Genomic DNA, 14,148 nt, shown 5'->3' on the forward strand with positions numbered 1-14,148 from the left:
CCCAAAACTACAACAGGTGTTTCATGTTCCAGCTTCCCATAGGACAAAAAAGTTTGATGAATTTGTATTGTTAACCTCAGTCATGAAAATTACTTCCCAAAGGCAGATGACTGACTGAGCACCTTAAGTACAAACCCTCATTAGCTTCACACCAAAAAAAATCCTTTTGCCGGGATTTGTCTCAAGTATTTTTCCTTACAAAACAAAAACAGGAAGAGAAGTCGTCACCATATGTAATTCTTTTTTACAAATATAAATATATCTTTTACACACACAAATTCTTTTCAACACGTGCACAAAGATGAAATTCTCAGACATTTTATTATACAAGGGTACAAAACTTAATTCACAACTACGCATTCTGATTTACAAGCACAAAAATATTTATGATTGGAATTTGTGCCCATTAAGGTGATGGAGCCAGGTGCAGTCGCAGTGTAAATATAAATTGTGATCTGTGCTGGTAAAATGAGTTGTAATCAAAAGTAAAAATATTGATTTTTGCCATAAATGAGATTAGTGAAAAACCACATCCATAAAGACACCATCTAGTTATCTAACTAATTAAACAGCATATTATCTTCCTAGTCTACCTTTAAAGTGAAGTTTTCTAACAAGTATGTCTTCAGAAATAATAATAATTCTATGAGTTTCCTTTGAAACAGGCCATTTTTCTCTGCTGGCTGTGGTCATGCTGGAAAACTCCTTGAAGCACTTTGTATCACCTTGAACAGTGAGCTGAACAGTGCAATATAAATAAATTTGACTTGTCTTGACTTGACTTGAAGACTGTGAAATCATTGTAAAGCTTGGGGGGCATTGCTACAGCTAACTGCTGTCTGACTTCCAAGCTAGTAGTTATCAAGTTAACAGAATTGGACTGAACCAACTCAAAGCTCAGAGAGATGAGTGAATATTATAGGAAATATCTTTAATAGTAACCTTTTAATTTGTAACTAGGAAAGCAAAATTTGAATCAATAAACATTACACTCTCTCACTTTTGTCTTATTACTGAGAGTGAGAACACTTCTTCAGTTAAAAAAATGGTCCTGAAAAAAACATAAATTCAAACCACCACTTTCAAAAAATGGGGAAGAAGCTACTACAGCTGCTTTACTGAACAGGTGCCTCTGATGATCGTTTTTATTGTTGCATTTGGTTTAAAGGCCCAACAAGGATTGGGTTTACAAATTAACCTTTGGCTAGACAACCAAGAAACAGTGGCATTGTTCTTACATAAATCTTTTTTTTTGTTTTTTTTGTTTTTGTGCTGTCCTTGTCAAATAAATTTAAACTAAATAAAACTGAAAACCCTGCGAAGAACATCCATGTTTTGTCTTTTTTTTTTTTAAATCATATCAAGGTTTTTATCTATTGCAAACAGGGCCTACATGCTTGGATTTGTAACTACCAGCTGTGAGGTGCTCTTTGACCCCAGTGGTTTTCTATAGCTTTAAGGCCTCTTGTAACAGAAGAAGTTCCTTCTTTGGCTGCAGTCTCTTGTTCCAAACAATGTGGTGCTGTTCTTCTCCAGGACACCACACTTGACAGCCGAGCAGCTTGGAATGTCCTGGTACTGCATCACTTCCTCACCCACCCAAAACCACTTATCACCCAAGTATCTCATGCCCATCCACACCTGCCAACATTTAGCAGAGAGATCCACATGAACACCAAGGCAGAGTTGGTCAAACACCAACACAGTGTAGAAAACTGACCCACCTCATTAGTGGTGGCCTGCTTGGCTTGCTCTCGTGCGTAGTTGCGATCATCTTCAGTGATCAGAGTGGCCAGGTCATAGCTGTGGATCCAGAGCCCAGAGGCTGAACTCACTCCCCCCAGAGACCTGCAGTGTTCTAACGCCTCCTCCCATGTTTTATTCTCCTTCACCAAAACCAGCTTCTCATCAATGCATGTAAAGGTATATGTCCTGTCACAGTCACGATTCCTCCATTTGTATTTTGAGGAATCCTTAAAGCCACAGTGTTGGTTTGAATCTGGTTCTGTAAAATTAGGCGCAGATAGAAAGATTTCAGCTTAAATGTGAAAAGAACAAATCACGTCATCAGTATCTTTGATGCTGCTATAGAACAAAGACTCAAGACTGAATTTGAACACAGGCTGTAAAGTCACTTTTACTGTAATTGTTCACCTGAGATTTTCAGTGTAAAATATGAAGCTGTTTATGTTATGCAGTTTTTGTTTAACCTTACAGATTTCTTCATGCCTGATCCACCCATAAATTAACTGACAATTATGCATTCAATATACTGCTTTTGAAAATTGTCTCTTAGCTTTTGCGCTTACAAGTGGATTTTTTTCTGGATCAGATTTTTCTGTTTTTACCTTATGCTGTGTAATATACAGAAGTCGAAAAAAGCGAATTACATTTACTGTATTTGTTAATGTAACTGAGTATGAATTTTGTGCACTTTGTACTTTTTGAAGTAATTATTTCAATCTATACTTTTACTTGATTGTATTTTATTTCAAGTATTGTACTTAGTTGCATTTGAAATCTCATCTATTACTGATGTTAACATAAGCATGTGAATTAAATTCTGGAGAAAAAATGTGTGCACCATAGCACCTGCAGTGACTGGATCTGTTTCTTACCAGTCAGTCGATGTATGATCTGGCTAGAAGTCATGACAAGCTGGGAAGCAGGAGTTTCCCTGTTAAATAAACCTATAGAGATTGTGTACATTGTGCCATTAAAGTTTGAATGGGAATATTTCTGTTATCAGTTACACTAAAACAGCAGCTGTCTGAATGTTAAAGTGATAGTTCAGCTATTTTGAAGAGGCTATTTGATCGGTTTAAAATTTGGTTCTGATAATATTTTGTACAGTGCACACATTTTTTACTGTAGTCTAACTGCAGCTTCTCTAGGTGGACACTGTGAGTGGTTTCAAGTTTTCAAGCACATTTTTCGTGTTTGCTGAAAGTTATGTCAGTTGAAGTTAAGTTTGGAGTACAGAGTTTTCCTAATCCCTCTGTGATAAAGATAAGTAAGACAGCATTCCCTTTATGCAAACTCCCGGTACAGTCTTTCTTTATGAAGAGACAACTTGAGTCGGCTCTTTACCCAATTATAGAAAAAGAATGTTTTCACAAATTACAACATAAGGGCATTATCTCAGTACAACAGTCAGTTGGGGAACTGAAAAGGTGATCAGTGTTGTAAAATGATAAGAGCATTACCACATCAATGATTAACAGTTATTTTTAAAAATTGGATTTTGTCAAATGGAATGATTTTACTTTAAATGAGATCCATAAATTACACTTGATAGGTGAATTTATAAAATAAAAAAATTTGACCCTAAATAAAAAACGTGTTGTGATTAAATTTAAATTTTAAACACCAACATTTCACGAGCATCTTAAAGTGGAGCACTGACTGACTTAAAATGACAGTGGACCTTTTAGTTTTGTGTTATTTTACAATCTGTTTTGTTTAACATGTTACAGCAGCAGATCTGATTTTTCTATTTGGGATCTCAATAAGAAAAGAATTGATTCACAGACGGAGCTTTTTACAGACAGTTTAAACTCAGTCTTTGTTACAGGTTGCTGCTACAGTGTGTGTCTTTGTTCCTCCTGCTGCATGTCAGCTGTTTGTGTGGCTGGTGTTTTCTTGGGATCTGTTCATCTGAGGTCGTAAATGCCATTTTTAATCTGAGTGGCTGGGATTTGGTTGGTCTTTGGGTGTTACACCTGCTGTGTGTTTCTGAAGCGTGATTGCTATGCTGGCATTGCCGGCTGCAGCAGGAGTCCTTTGCAGTGCATGGCTTCTCCCTGCTTCTGACCTGCTGATCCACATGTTCCCCTGGTAGGCTGTGCTTCCACTTCTTGGTTAGCTGCCTGTTATTTAGATCTTTATTGTTTTCATTTAACCTGAATCCAGAAGTAATGTGCTCTTTATTTCTAGGCACGTGATAGGGCTGCACACTCTTGTGCTTAAAGCTCCAGCGCAGAGGGGCGCTCTGCTGTCTTGTCTTGGTTTGTGACAACTTTTAGAGTTTGAACTGCTTCTCTACTCACTGAGTTGCTAATAAATTATAATATTTTTGTAGAGCTCAGTCTGTTTCAAGTGCATTTTTCAAACTGTGGTGTTTTACTCCATTGGGAAATAATATCCCCCAACTGGCATTGTTGAGTTTAATTCAAACATTTAAATTTCTATCCCTTTCTGGTCACATCTCCGTGAGCAAGTACTGTCTCACTGTAGCCACAATAATGACCTCTAATCAAGAGCAGGAGGTCATTTAATAGTTTTTCTACCAGCTGTCTGTGGTTTGATCAACATGTTTTGTTGTTAAACTAGTTGGGCACTGTGAGATGGTCTGGACTGAAATGACAATTTATTCTCTTGGTGTATTAAATATCATGTGTGGGCATGTTTTATTTTGTAATTGCATAATAAACTGTGGAGAAATCCATTTGAGAAAAGTTTTTAGTCATTTGTGGTCTCTCCACAGGAGGGACACCCTCTTGCTGTAACAAATTAACATTGACTCAAATTTTTAATGACTGACTTTTACTTGAGTACATTTTTATACAGGTAAGTTGTGCTTTAGTTAAATTTCAACAGAGTAACTGTACTTTTACTTAAGTATGTTGTTTTAATACTGTTCCACTCCTGCTAACACTTAAAGAGTTTGCCTGGGTAAACAAGATTAAATAAAATGGTCCAGTCAAATTTCACAAGTCGGTCCAATTAATAACCTCTGCTTTGATTTAAAGATTATTGGACACGAGCACCCATCCAACATAAAGGAGATGCTCAGTTTAAACATAAAGAATGGACAAAGTCCAGGTTAGCTTGACCAGTATCAGGGAGACAAACCTGAAGAGACCTGACGCTGGAACAGATGCAAAACATGCTGGCACAACACACTGATTTTTGTGAGGGGTGGGATGTGAATAGTTATGCACATTCAGGGTGTTTTTTTTTTTTTTGCTTGTTTCACAATAAAATTATTTTGTTCCATCAATACATTCTTTGTTCTAAATTGTAAGTCAACAGAACAGAAATAATGTCAGGAGGGCTAATTACTTTTGCAACACACTGTATAACAATTTGAAAAACATTGGGGCATTGAAATTAAAACAGCAGTGGTTTTCAAATCTCAGACCCATATTTGGGATTGTATTAAAAAAAAAACTTGCATCATGATGTGACTTGTTTATTTTGTGTCAGGTGCAATCAAAAGTAAAATGGAAGAGTGTAAACAAAATGTGTTAAACATAAAAGCTAAACATTTTAAATATTTAAATGACCAAAATAATAACATTTTCACATTCTTAGGTTAGTTCTGCTTACCATCAACATCCCAGTCATAGAAGGTTGCTTCTTTGTCTCCTCTGGACCACTTCCACGGACTTGTGTTATTGACTCGATACAATCCAATCCAGCCTTGGAAAGGGAAAAATGCCTGATTTTCTTGCTCATCTCTGATGGTGATCAGATCAGTGTGCTTCTCCCTGCAGATACTCTGAGCTTGAGTCCAGATTACCTCGACATCATATTGTATGAAATTCAGAAGTGTGAGACCTGATAGTTGTCCCCCGACGGGATGAAGGATGAGCAACAAGAAGACAAAGACTGAGATGTTCCTCATGTTTCTACCTTCTTTAAACCTGCAGTTTTACATTTTTAGAAAACATTCTTTAGTTAAACATTTAACATATTTTAATGAAATAAGCAAAATGCTGAAATAGATTGCATGTTTAACACAAAACTATTCTGCCAAAACTTTTTAACACTATAATACTCCTCTCAAGTAAATGAAGATTAACACTCATTGCTTTTCTCTAATTTGTCATTCCTAAAACATTGCAGGTACATAATTTGTGCTTAACAGTTCATACCTGAACACATCATCACTCACCTCAGGCTGCAGCAGCAGAAAGAAGCTCTGAAGATCTGGTTCAGGGAGTGAGAATTTTCTGTCACACCATAAAAGGACTCCATTGACCAATCACAGCATTGCAATAAATCAAACTGAATATTCAGAGGAACCCTGCCAACATGTTTTTCACCCTGACTCTGTCCTCTGAGAGCTGTTTTGCATCATCTGCTGCATTTTGACGGGCATGGAAACCCATTAGACAAATTAAAGGCCTAGCATTCTTTGACGGAATGCAAACTGCCCACCACTTTTCTTAAAGTCATACTCAAAGTATTGGAATTGGAAATAATGCTCAGCTACTGATACATCAAATATTACCTCAATATTTGTATAACTGCATTGGCCAATGTTGATTAGCTGTGGAGAAGGGTCTGTTTTCTGTTTGTTTCTTTTTCTACCCTATAAAGCAACTTTCTCAAACTGATGCAATAGAATGCTACATTAGTTAGACCCGTTCAGCGACAGCGCTGCGAATGCCTATTGTATCTGTACTGTTTCTTATTATGACGGTTCTTTGCGTTCTTAAACAAGTTGATCATGTGTCAGACGACAGATAACAAGTTGGTCTGACTTGAATTATAGCACCAAGATGTTTCGCTGGAGGGCGAGGCTGTGGCGGCGTGCCAAAGTCAGGCGTAAAGCCGTTGCCATACGGTTGGCTTTAATTTCCACAAAATCCAGCCGAGCTGCACCAAACTCAATACAGTTGATCGTAGTCCAGCCCCCAATAGGAATGTAGTGCAAAATTTGGTGGGCGTGGCTTAATTCCTCCACAGCAACCTATATAAATCTTTTAAAAAGCAGCCCCAGGCCATGTTTTATCTGACAATCATGAGACTCGGTACACATAACATAATAGGACCGACAAAAAAGTCTCATGGAGCCATGGTCCAAACCTCACACAAAGTCGGCCATCTTGGATCAAAAGTTGGATTTTAACCCCATTTTCGGTGATGACAGCCTTCGCATTTGATCGAACTCCTCCTACAGCTTTTGACATACAAGCTTCAGTTTCTCTCAGCTCAGTCTTGAGACATTGAAGATCAAAAGTTATCAAAAACTTTTTGCTACAGCAAAGCATGTGGGCGTGGCCAAGCCTCAAAATCTGACCATTTGCCATGAAACCTCACGGTGTAATAACTTCCACATGCAAGGTCACAGATTAATGAAACTTTCTGTGTGTCATAAGAGATCAGGACTGATCACATTAACGTGGTCAATTTGTGACATCAAAATGAAGTAATCTGTTTTCCTGTTGGAGGTTGTCTTTTTTTTATCTTTCAATCATACACATTTAATCCTGTGTTGGATGACAGAACAACATGATGCAGAATCCCTCTCTCTGGACTGACTGGTGCCTGAATAATGTGGGCGTGACAGAATGGTGAACGCCAATCCCTCACTGTTTGCATACGGTTGGCTCTAAATCACACATACATTATCCGATTTGCACCAAACTGGATATGAATGGTCTTTGTTAACCTCTGTAGAGGCCAATAGGATTATACTGGAATTTGACTCCAGTGCGCCCTCTATAATAGTCCAAGAGTTATATCTCCCTGATACCTCATTCGATCTGCAGGAGATTTTTTTGTGCATCACCAGTAAGCACTGTTGCACACATTAGTGTGGTAATTTAATGACAACACTTAAATCTATATGCTCACCAACTCAGCACACACACATGCTGTGTAGTAACACAAACTTTGTTTGGTTAATAAACAGTGATAAACTAAACAAACAGTGTCATCCAAAAGTGTAGAGGTTTAATGTTAGCTAATGTAGCATTCTTTCTCACCAGTAAGTCATTTATAATTAGCAAACTACTGTTTTTTTACCCTCATTTGTGAACAAGTCACCAAGATACTTTAACTCCTTCGCTTGGGGCAGTAGCACACTCTGAACCTGTAGTTCATAGTCCACCCTTTTCTGGCCTAGGACCTCAAATTTTGACATGCTCATCTTTATGCTATTTGTTACACACAATTACAAAATCCATCACCATAAACCTCTGGGTGGAGGTCCACCCAAAGACTCCAAGAAGATTGGGTACATAATCACAAACAGTCAAGAGTCCTTTCTCCACACCCAAAGGCACAGGAAAATATTACTCTTATCTCGTTTTCCTGTTTTACAGTTTTATCTGCTGTTTTGCTGCTTTTAGTTTTCAGCTACTGTTCCAATGTCATTAACCACTGTTCTGTTTATTGTATTTTATATAATGAACATTGCTTATTTGTACCATTCTATTAAAAGCTGACAGCATTTTTTTTACTATTTATATTCTCACAATAATTGTTTTAGTGTTTATTTAAAAAGGTTTAAAAACAGTAAATATGCTTTTATACCATTTCATACAACATATGAAGTTTTTTTTAAAGTGAAAACTCGAGCACTCTTTAAATAGTCCTTTTTAATACTAGAACATGCAAATTTTTCTATGCTTTAGTTACAGTCAAATCCAACACTTGGGAAGCAGATATAGGTAGTTTCCTCCTTTATTTGGCTTGCTCACTGACATGTTTTTTCCTGTACATGCACAGCAGGATGCAAATTTGCTGCAACCATCACTTAGTTCCACTTAATACATGGCCCGATGAGATCTGCCATATAATTATCACTCACATGTTACCATTTTAAAGTAAAATATTAAATTCTATAACATAGACATTGTTTATATAATGTGCACCATCTCACAACTCTTTTGTTTTCCTTTGTTCTTTACTCCTAAACAATTTTAATTAAAAGTCAAACTCAAAGTTTATTTAGATATCTCATATAAAAACTGCCTCAACTGACCAAAGTGCTTTACACAGAATAAGGCAAATGATCCCAAAATAAAAACATTAAAAATTAATGGCCTGGCATTCCTTGAATCAATGTATATCATCTGCTTCCTTTGTTTGAGTTTCAAACTAAGACCATCTTGTGTTGAGAAATGATCGTGTTATGCCTCTTTTGATCAAATCATGAAGATAAGATTATCTGCGACCTCACGCAATATTTCAAGCTCTCATATGACTGGTTAGCACTGGGTGTTGACTTGGAGTTGATTCTCACACCAGATATTAGCTCAATATCTGTAAAAATGGCTGAGTTACAGCTGTTTTATGGATGTGGATGAACAAACACATGCACACAGAAACAGACAAATAGATTTTTGCCCTCCTTTTATGGTGGCAGTGTGAACTCAAACACAATACATGACCACAAGTTTTATAAGCAGACTCAGCTCCTGATAAACAGATAAATGGACCTGTTCTGAGTTTCTAATAGATTAGGAAAGTGATTCATTATTTCATACCAACTGACAAATACACATGTGCATGATGTGACTAGATGAATGGAGCAGGCTTGTACTGATAAAATTGATCTATTAAATAAAAAGTCTGCAAAGTGGTTTATTTCTACAGACAACCACCATAAAAAATAGAAAAGGTGAATTGTAGTTATATTTGTGCATAAAGAATAGATCATCTTCACTTATTTTAGTGGACAACTCTTCTGTTTGCACATCCTGCTGTTTAGCATTATTGTTTTCTCATTAGTGACATGTACTGTTCATTAGGGGAACAGCAGCAGCATGAATACCTACTGCGGCAAAATCTCTAAAAGTGTGCCTCATCCTGATCATGTGGATCAAGTTATGTTTTATTATTTATAATGTAGAATATATATTTGCCTCTCACTGTTGAGTTTCTGAAAGAGCATTGAACACATCTGCTGTGGCAGGTCTATTAACTTCGTACCATGCCTAATTTTTGTGTATTGTTTGGTAAGTGTGTGGCAGGTTTTATGAAAGTGCATCATTGAAAGAATTCCTAATTGTGCGCGGCTATTTTTTTTAGGTAGTAAAACAAATTATTCTCAGTATCTGACATAGAATCTTTTTTTTGCTTTGTGTATTGTATTCTATTTAATCTCAATGTGATGTCAGCTTTTACTAAATTGCTTTGCATAGTGAACAGAGGCTAAATCATATCGTGATAAGGGGTAAAACATATTGCGACTAAGCTCTGAATCATGTTGTGATTAAAGGCTGAAATGTATTGCAAATAAAGACTTTCTCATACTGGGATTAGGTGCTGAATCATATTGTGATATTGTATTATATCAGTTTTTACTGCTCATGTATCTTTAATGAACTCGATTGTTGGCAGTGAGCTATTGAGATATGTATTTTATCGACCACAACACAGAAATATCCAACCCTATATTAGACACATGAAATCTGTTTATCTTTATATATGAACCAGCTCCACTGTATACGCCAGTCCTTGGCTGCCTGCCAGCAAAACCTTTAAGCAGTCCACACTGTTCAGTTAAGTTATATAGTGCAATTTCATAACAAGAGTTGTCTCAGGGCACTATACAAATAAGTAACAATTCCAGTTAAATTAAACGTCATTCAGTCCAGTTCAGTTCAAAGCAGATCCTAATTTAAATCCAATTACAGTCAATTCAGTCCAGTTATAATCTAGAATAATCAGATTTGTAGATCATAAAATGCCAATTAGTATAAAGTTGTTTATCAAAGGAAACCTGCAGATTGCATCAAATGTTCCCTTTGATATAATCCCCCTTTCTGAGCAAGCATGAAGGTTGAAGCTGACAGCAAAAAAAAAAAGGAGTTCTTTTTAACAGAAAGAAACCTCCAAAAAACCAGAACCATACTCCGGATGGGTGGCCATCTGCCTCAACTGTCTGGGGGTGTAGAGATGGTGGACTGATGACTTAAGCCTTTTTGTAATCTGAGTTAAACCCTAATAAAAGCTTGTAATTTCTTCCTAATGTCAAGGAATGCAAGATCATTGAGATCAGCCCAGGACCCCGAGGTGGGGATGGGACTTTGCAGTATAATGAAAGAAATATTAAGTAAAAGGCCAAAGGAGAAATGTGTGCTTAGAAACTGCAATAAAAAAGAATTGTGTATCTGCTTAAGCCAGTAATAAATATAATTAGAATTGTTAGTCTATAATTGATTGTACAAGCAAATTGTGCTTAGACCTTTGTGGGACCAGGAGCATGCAGACGTGACTAATCGTGTAACAAATCCTGATTGATGGTCTGTGTGCTTCTGATAACACAAGTATGAAGTAAATCCTGGAGTTTGTCAAGCACAATTAGCAAATAGTCACTCAGGAGTTTTAATAAAGAATTAATCATGAACAGGTCATACATTAAAGGCACCGGTGTGCTCTGGGTCATGTGAAGGAGAACTGATCATGTAAAAATCATGGTTAATGCTTTGTATGTCCTAGATGCAGAGGTTAAAATAACATGGGTATGATCTAAGCAATTTTAAATTTAAAGTATGAATAATAATCATTAGTAAGTGAATATGTTAGTGAGTGATTAATTGTATGAACAATGATTATCGGGAATTGAACCAGCCAATATGTGATTATATGGACTGTTAATCATTAAATGTTTGTTATGTGTTATATGCTGAAAAATTGGAGGTAAAAGAAAGATCACGGCTGTAGATCTGGGACAGGAAATGGAGCAAAAGCTTGCATCTGTGAGGATTCTAGGTTGTTGTGCTCTTTTGCAGTTCCTAGGTGTTGGTGGAGCTAATTGCTGTCAGCTGTTTGCCATTCCAGCTGATCACCATTGGGCGGGTATTAAGCTCCAGCCTTGCCTGAACTCAATGCTAAAATAATCAATAAACATGCTACAAGTTGTTGTAATTATTGTGGACAAATAGAAACAGTACAGCATATATTTTAATATATGCAGTATGTATGTATGCAATATGTATTTAATATATGTAATAAGTATGCTCATGAAAGAGAGGTGTTAATTAGAAACTTGAATAGAAATAAATTTGATATTAGAAACTGCAAAATAAATTAGTTATTAGAGAATTGTTTCAAAGATCATCTGAGGATATAGTTTTTAGTAGCATTTGTAGTTTTTTAGGAAGAACGGGCACTTTGGGGATAATATAGTAGGTATAATAATTTGATCCATACTCCAATCTGGAAGGTGGGGGTAATGCACCTAAAGCTGTTTGCCAACCGCCATAAAAACAGAAGAAGAAGAACTCAATGCTGGAATGCTGTATACCTTTTGGTAGCTCAGTGTAAGGCCAGTGATCATCCAAGATTTTGTTCTTACCTTTTGTCTCATATGCTCCTGCAGACCTTGTGCCTCCCAAGAGCCGTTCAACAGACTGAGTTCCTCCATTCAAGTGAAATCTGGGAAACCAACTTACCTCAACCCTGCTACTTGGATTTTGCTCAGAACATGCAAGCTAACCACTCCTCCGGCCTGCCACTCTCCACTAATTCCACAAAACTGGACTTTGCCACAACAACCGGACCTGGAATCCTCCTCCCTCTCAAACCTGGAGACAAGAAAGACACAGTAAGTAGACAGCGAATAACTCAACTACAAACCTAATTGCAACAAACCATTCTTACCCAGCTCCTTTCCGTTTCAGTTCCTCAATTTGTCCTGTTCCCACTACCCTTTCCCCAAACCTAATAAACATTATCATTTTTACTTACCTGTTGTCCTATGTTCTGTTTCTGTGCTACGACTTTGGGTTTCAAAACATTTTACAATCATTATAACAGCATCTGTGCAGAGCTGCAAGCAAGTCAGACAAAAAGAAAGTTGAGAGTGGCAGAGACGAACAGTAATCCCAAAGTTATTGCTGGTTATTTTCTTTTACAAGTTGAGAAAAGAGGAGGCACTGCAGCCAGAATTCGTACAGACATGGGAACAGAGAATGGTGGAATGAAAGACATTCAGAGAGTTCTATGCCTTGATCATGATGACATCTTTTCTAGAAATTGCTTCATTGTAGGATCCAGCACACACAACCAGCGAATAGAGTGCTGGTGGGCTTTCTTAAGGAAACACCATGCACAGTACTGGATGAAGCTTTTCCAAAAACTGAAGGATTTGGAAAACTTTTCTGGTGACTTCTTGGATAAGCAGCTGGTTGTCTTCACCTGTTTAAAAATAATTGAGGTATGTATGAATTTACAATAGAGAAAAATACTATGTGATAAGGATATGCTTTTAAATATGGAATATGTACTTTAACAACAGTTATTTTCTTGACTTTCAGGAAGAACTGAAAAAGTGGTTCACTTATGGAACACCCACATCATTCGTCAGAGCAGAAATGCAATTGCTCCACATGGTCGATGTATACTCTTCCACAGCTTTTTGGTGGACAAGATCATCTGAAACCAGTTGCTAAGTAAGCAGTGGAAATTTGCAAAACACACTGTCTTTAGAGAGGGCCATACACCTGTGATGAGACTGTGTGCAAACTATCCTGCCTTCTTATAACAGAAAACTTTCTGCATGCACCATCCACACCAGATGAAGCAATTGAATTATAATTATTTGTATAAGCTTGCATACGTACAAACCTGTGAGACTTGTGATATTTGCAGTCAGAGATTGGCACCAGCAGATCCAGCAACCCGTAAAGGACAATTGATTTTTTTGGCCAGTCTGTGAAGACACTGTTGCAGTTATCGAGACGACTAAAGATGAACACGTGCATAATTTTTTCTAGATCTTGTTGTGACATTAGTCCTTTAATTCTGGAGATGTTCTTCAGGTGGTGTCAGGATTCAAAACTTTTCTAAGTGAGCAGTTCGGCGTCACACAGACACAGGAGACCAACATAACGAGCAGTGCATTTATTTACAGTGAACAGATTGTGCGAAATGAACGGGAGCCAGGACCTGAAAGCAGAGGACGTTGTGAGTCTGAGGTTTCTCTGGGAACGAGCAGGTAAGTGTTAATGATGTTGTTTTCCAGATGAGAGTTCTTACGGTGAGAGGAACGATGCACAGCACGAAGGTCAATCACAGGCAGGTGGAGATGGGCGTGGTAGGAGAACTGAAAGAGGGTGACTGGGGAGGAGTGAAATGAAAACACAAATGAACCAAGAAGAAAACAACAACCAGATAACTAAAAATAGGAAACAAAACACAAACCAGAGAACTTAAATAAAAAAAACAAAACCCAGAAAAAGCCAAATCACCACACTAATGTTGTTACTTGTTATTATCTGGGCTAGTGGGAGCATGTAGATATTAAATAGAAGGGGTCCGAAGATTTGAACCATGGGGTACTCTGCATGTGACTTCTGTTCGATCTGAAGAGAAGTTGCCTATTGATACAAAGAAGTTCCTGTTGTTTAGGTAGGATTTGAACCAGCTGAGTGCTGTGTCCGAGAGTCCGACCCAGCTCTCCAG

General features: G+C 37.4%; 1 protein-coding gene across 1 annotated transcript; it reads right to left on the minus strand.

Moving 5' to 3' along the window:
- Window positions 1–82: 82 nt before the first annotated feature.
- On the minus strand, window positions 83–7,282 carry LOC108248635 (lymphocyte antigen 75-like). The gene is made up of 4 exons (XM_017437525.3): window positions 5,900–7,282; window positions 5,332–5,648; window positions 1,725–2,005; window positions 83–1,641 (listed from the first exon to the last, which is right to left on the minus strand). Exons 1-4 carry the CDS (start codon window positions 5,980–5,982, stop codon window positions 1,456–1,458), a joined length of 867 nt encoding a protein of 288 aa, XP_017293014.2. The 5' UTR covers window positions 5,983–7,282; the 3' UTR covers window positions 83–1,455.
- Between the last annotated feature and the right edge of the window lie 6,866 nt (window positions 7,283–14,148).

This window comes from Kryptolebias marmoratus, linkage group LG12 (assembly GCF_001649575.2).
Source record: "Kryptolebias marmoratus isolate JLee-2015 linkage group LG12, ASM164957v2, whole genome shotgun sequence".
In the NCBI taxonomy this organism is placed as follows: domain Eukaryota; kingdom Metazoa; phylum Chordata; class Actinopteri; order Cyprinodontiformes; family Rivulidae; genus Kryptolebias; species Kryptolebias marmoratus.

Bases quoted from the DNA above. Each gene is read 5' to 3' on its own strand.
- LOC108248635 (XM_017437525.3), bottom strand. From the start codon at position 5,982: ATGGAGTCCTTTTATGGTGTGACAGAAAATTCTCACTCCCTGAACCAG. The intron at 2,006-5,331 runs GTAAGCAGAACT...CTAATTTTACAG, and splicing joins CTATGACTGGGATGTTGATG to AACCAGATTCAAACCAACAC. The intron at 1,642-1,724 runs GTGGGTCAGTTT...AAATGTTGGCAG, and splicing joins AGCAGGCCACCACTAATGAG to GTGTGGATGGGCATGAGATA.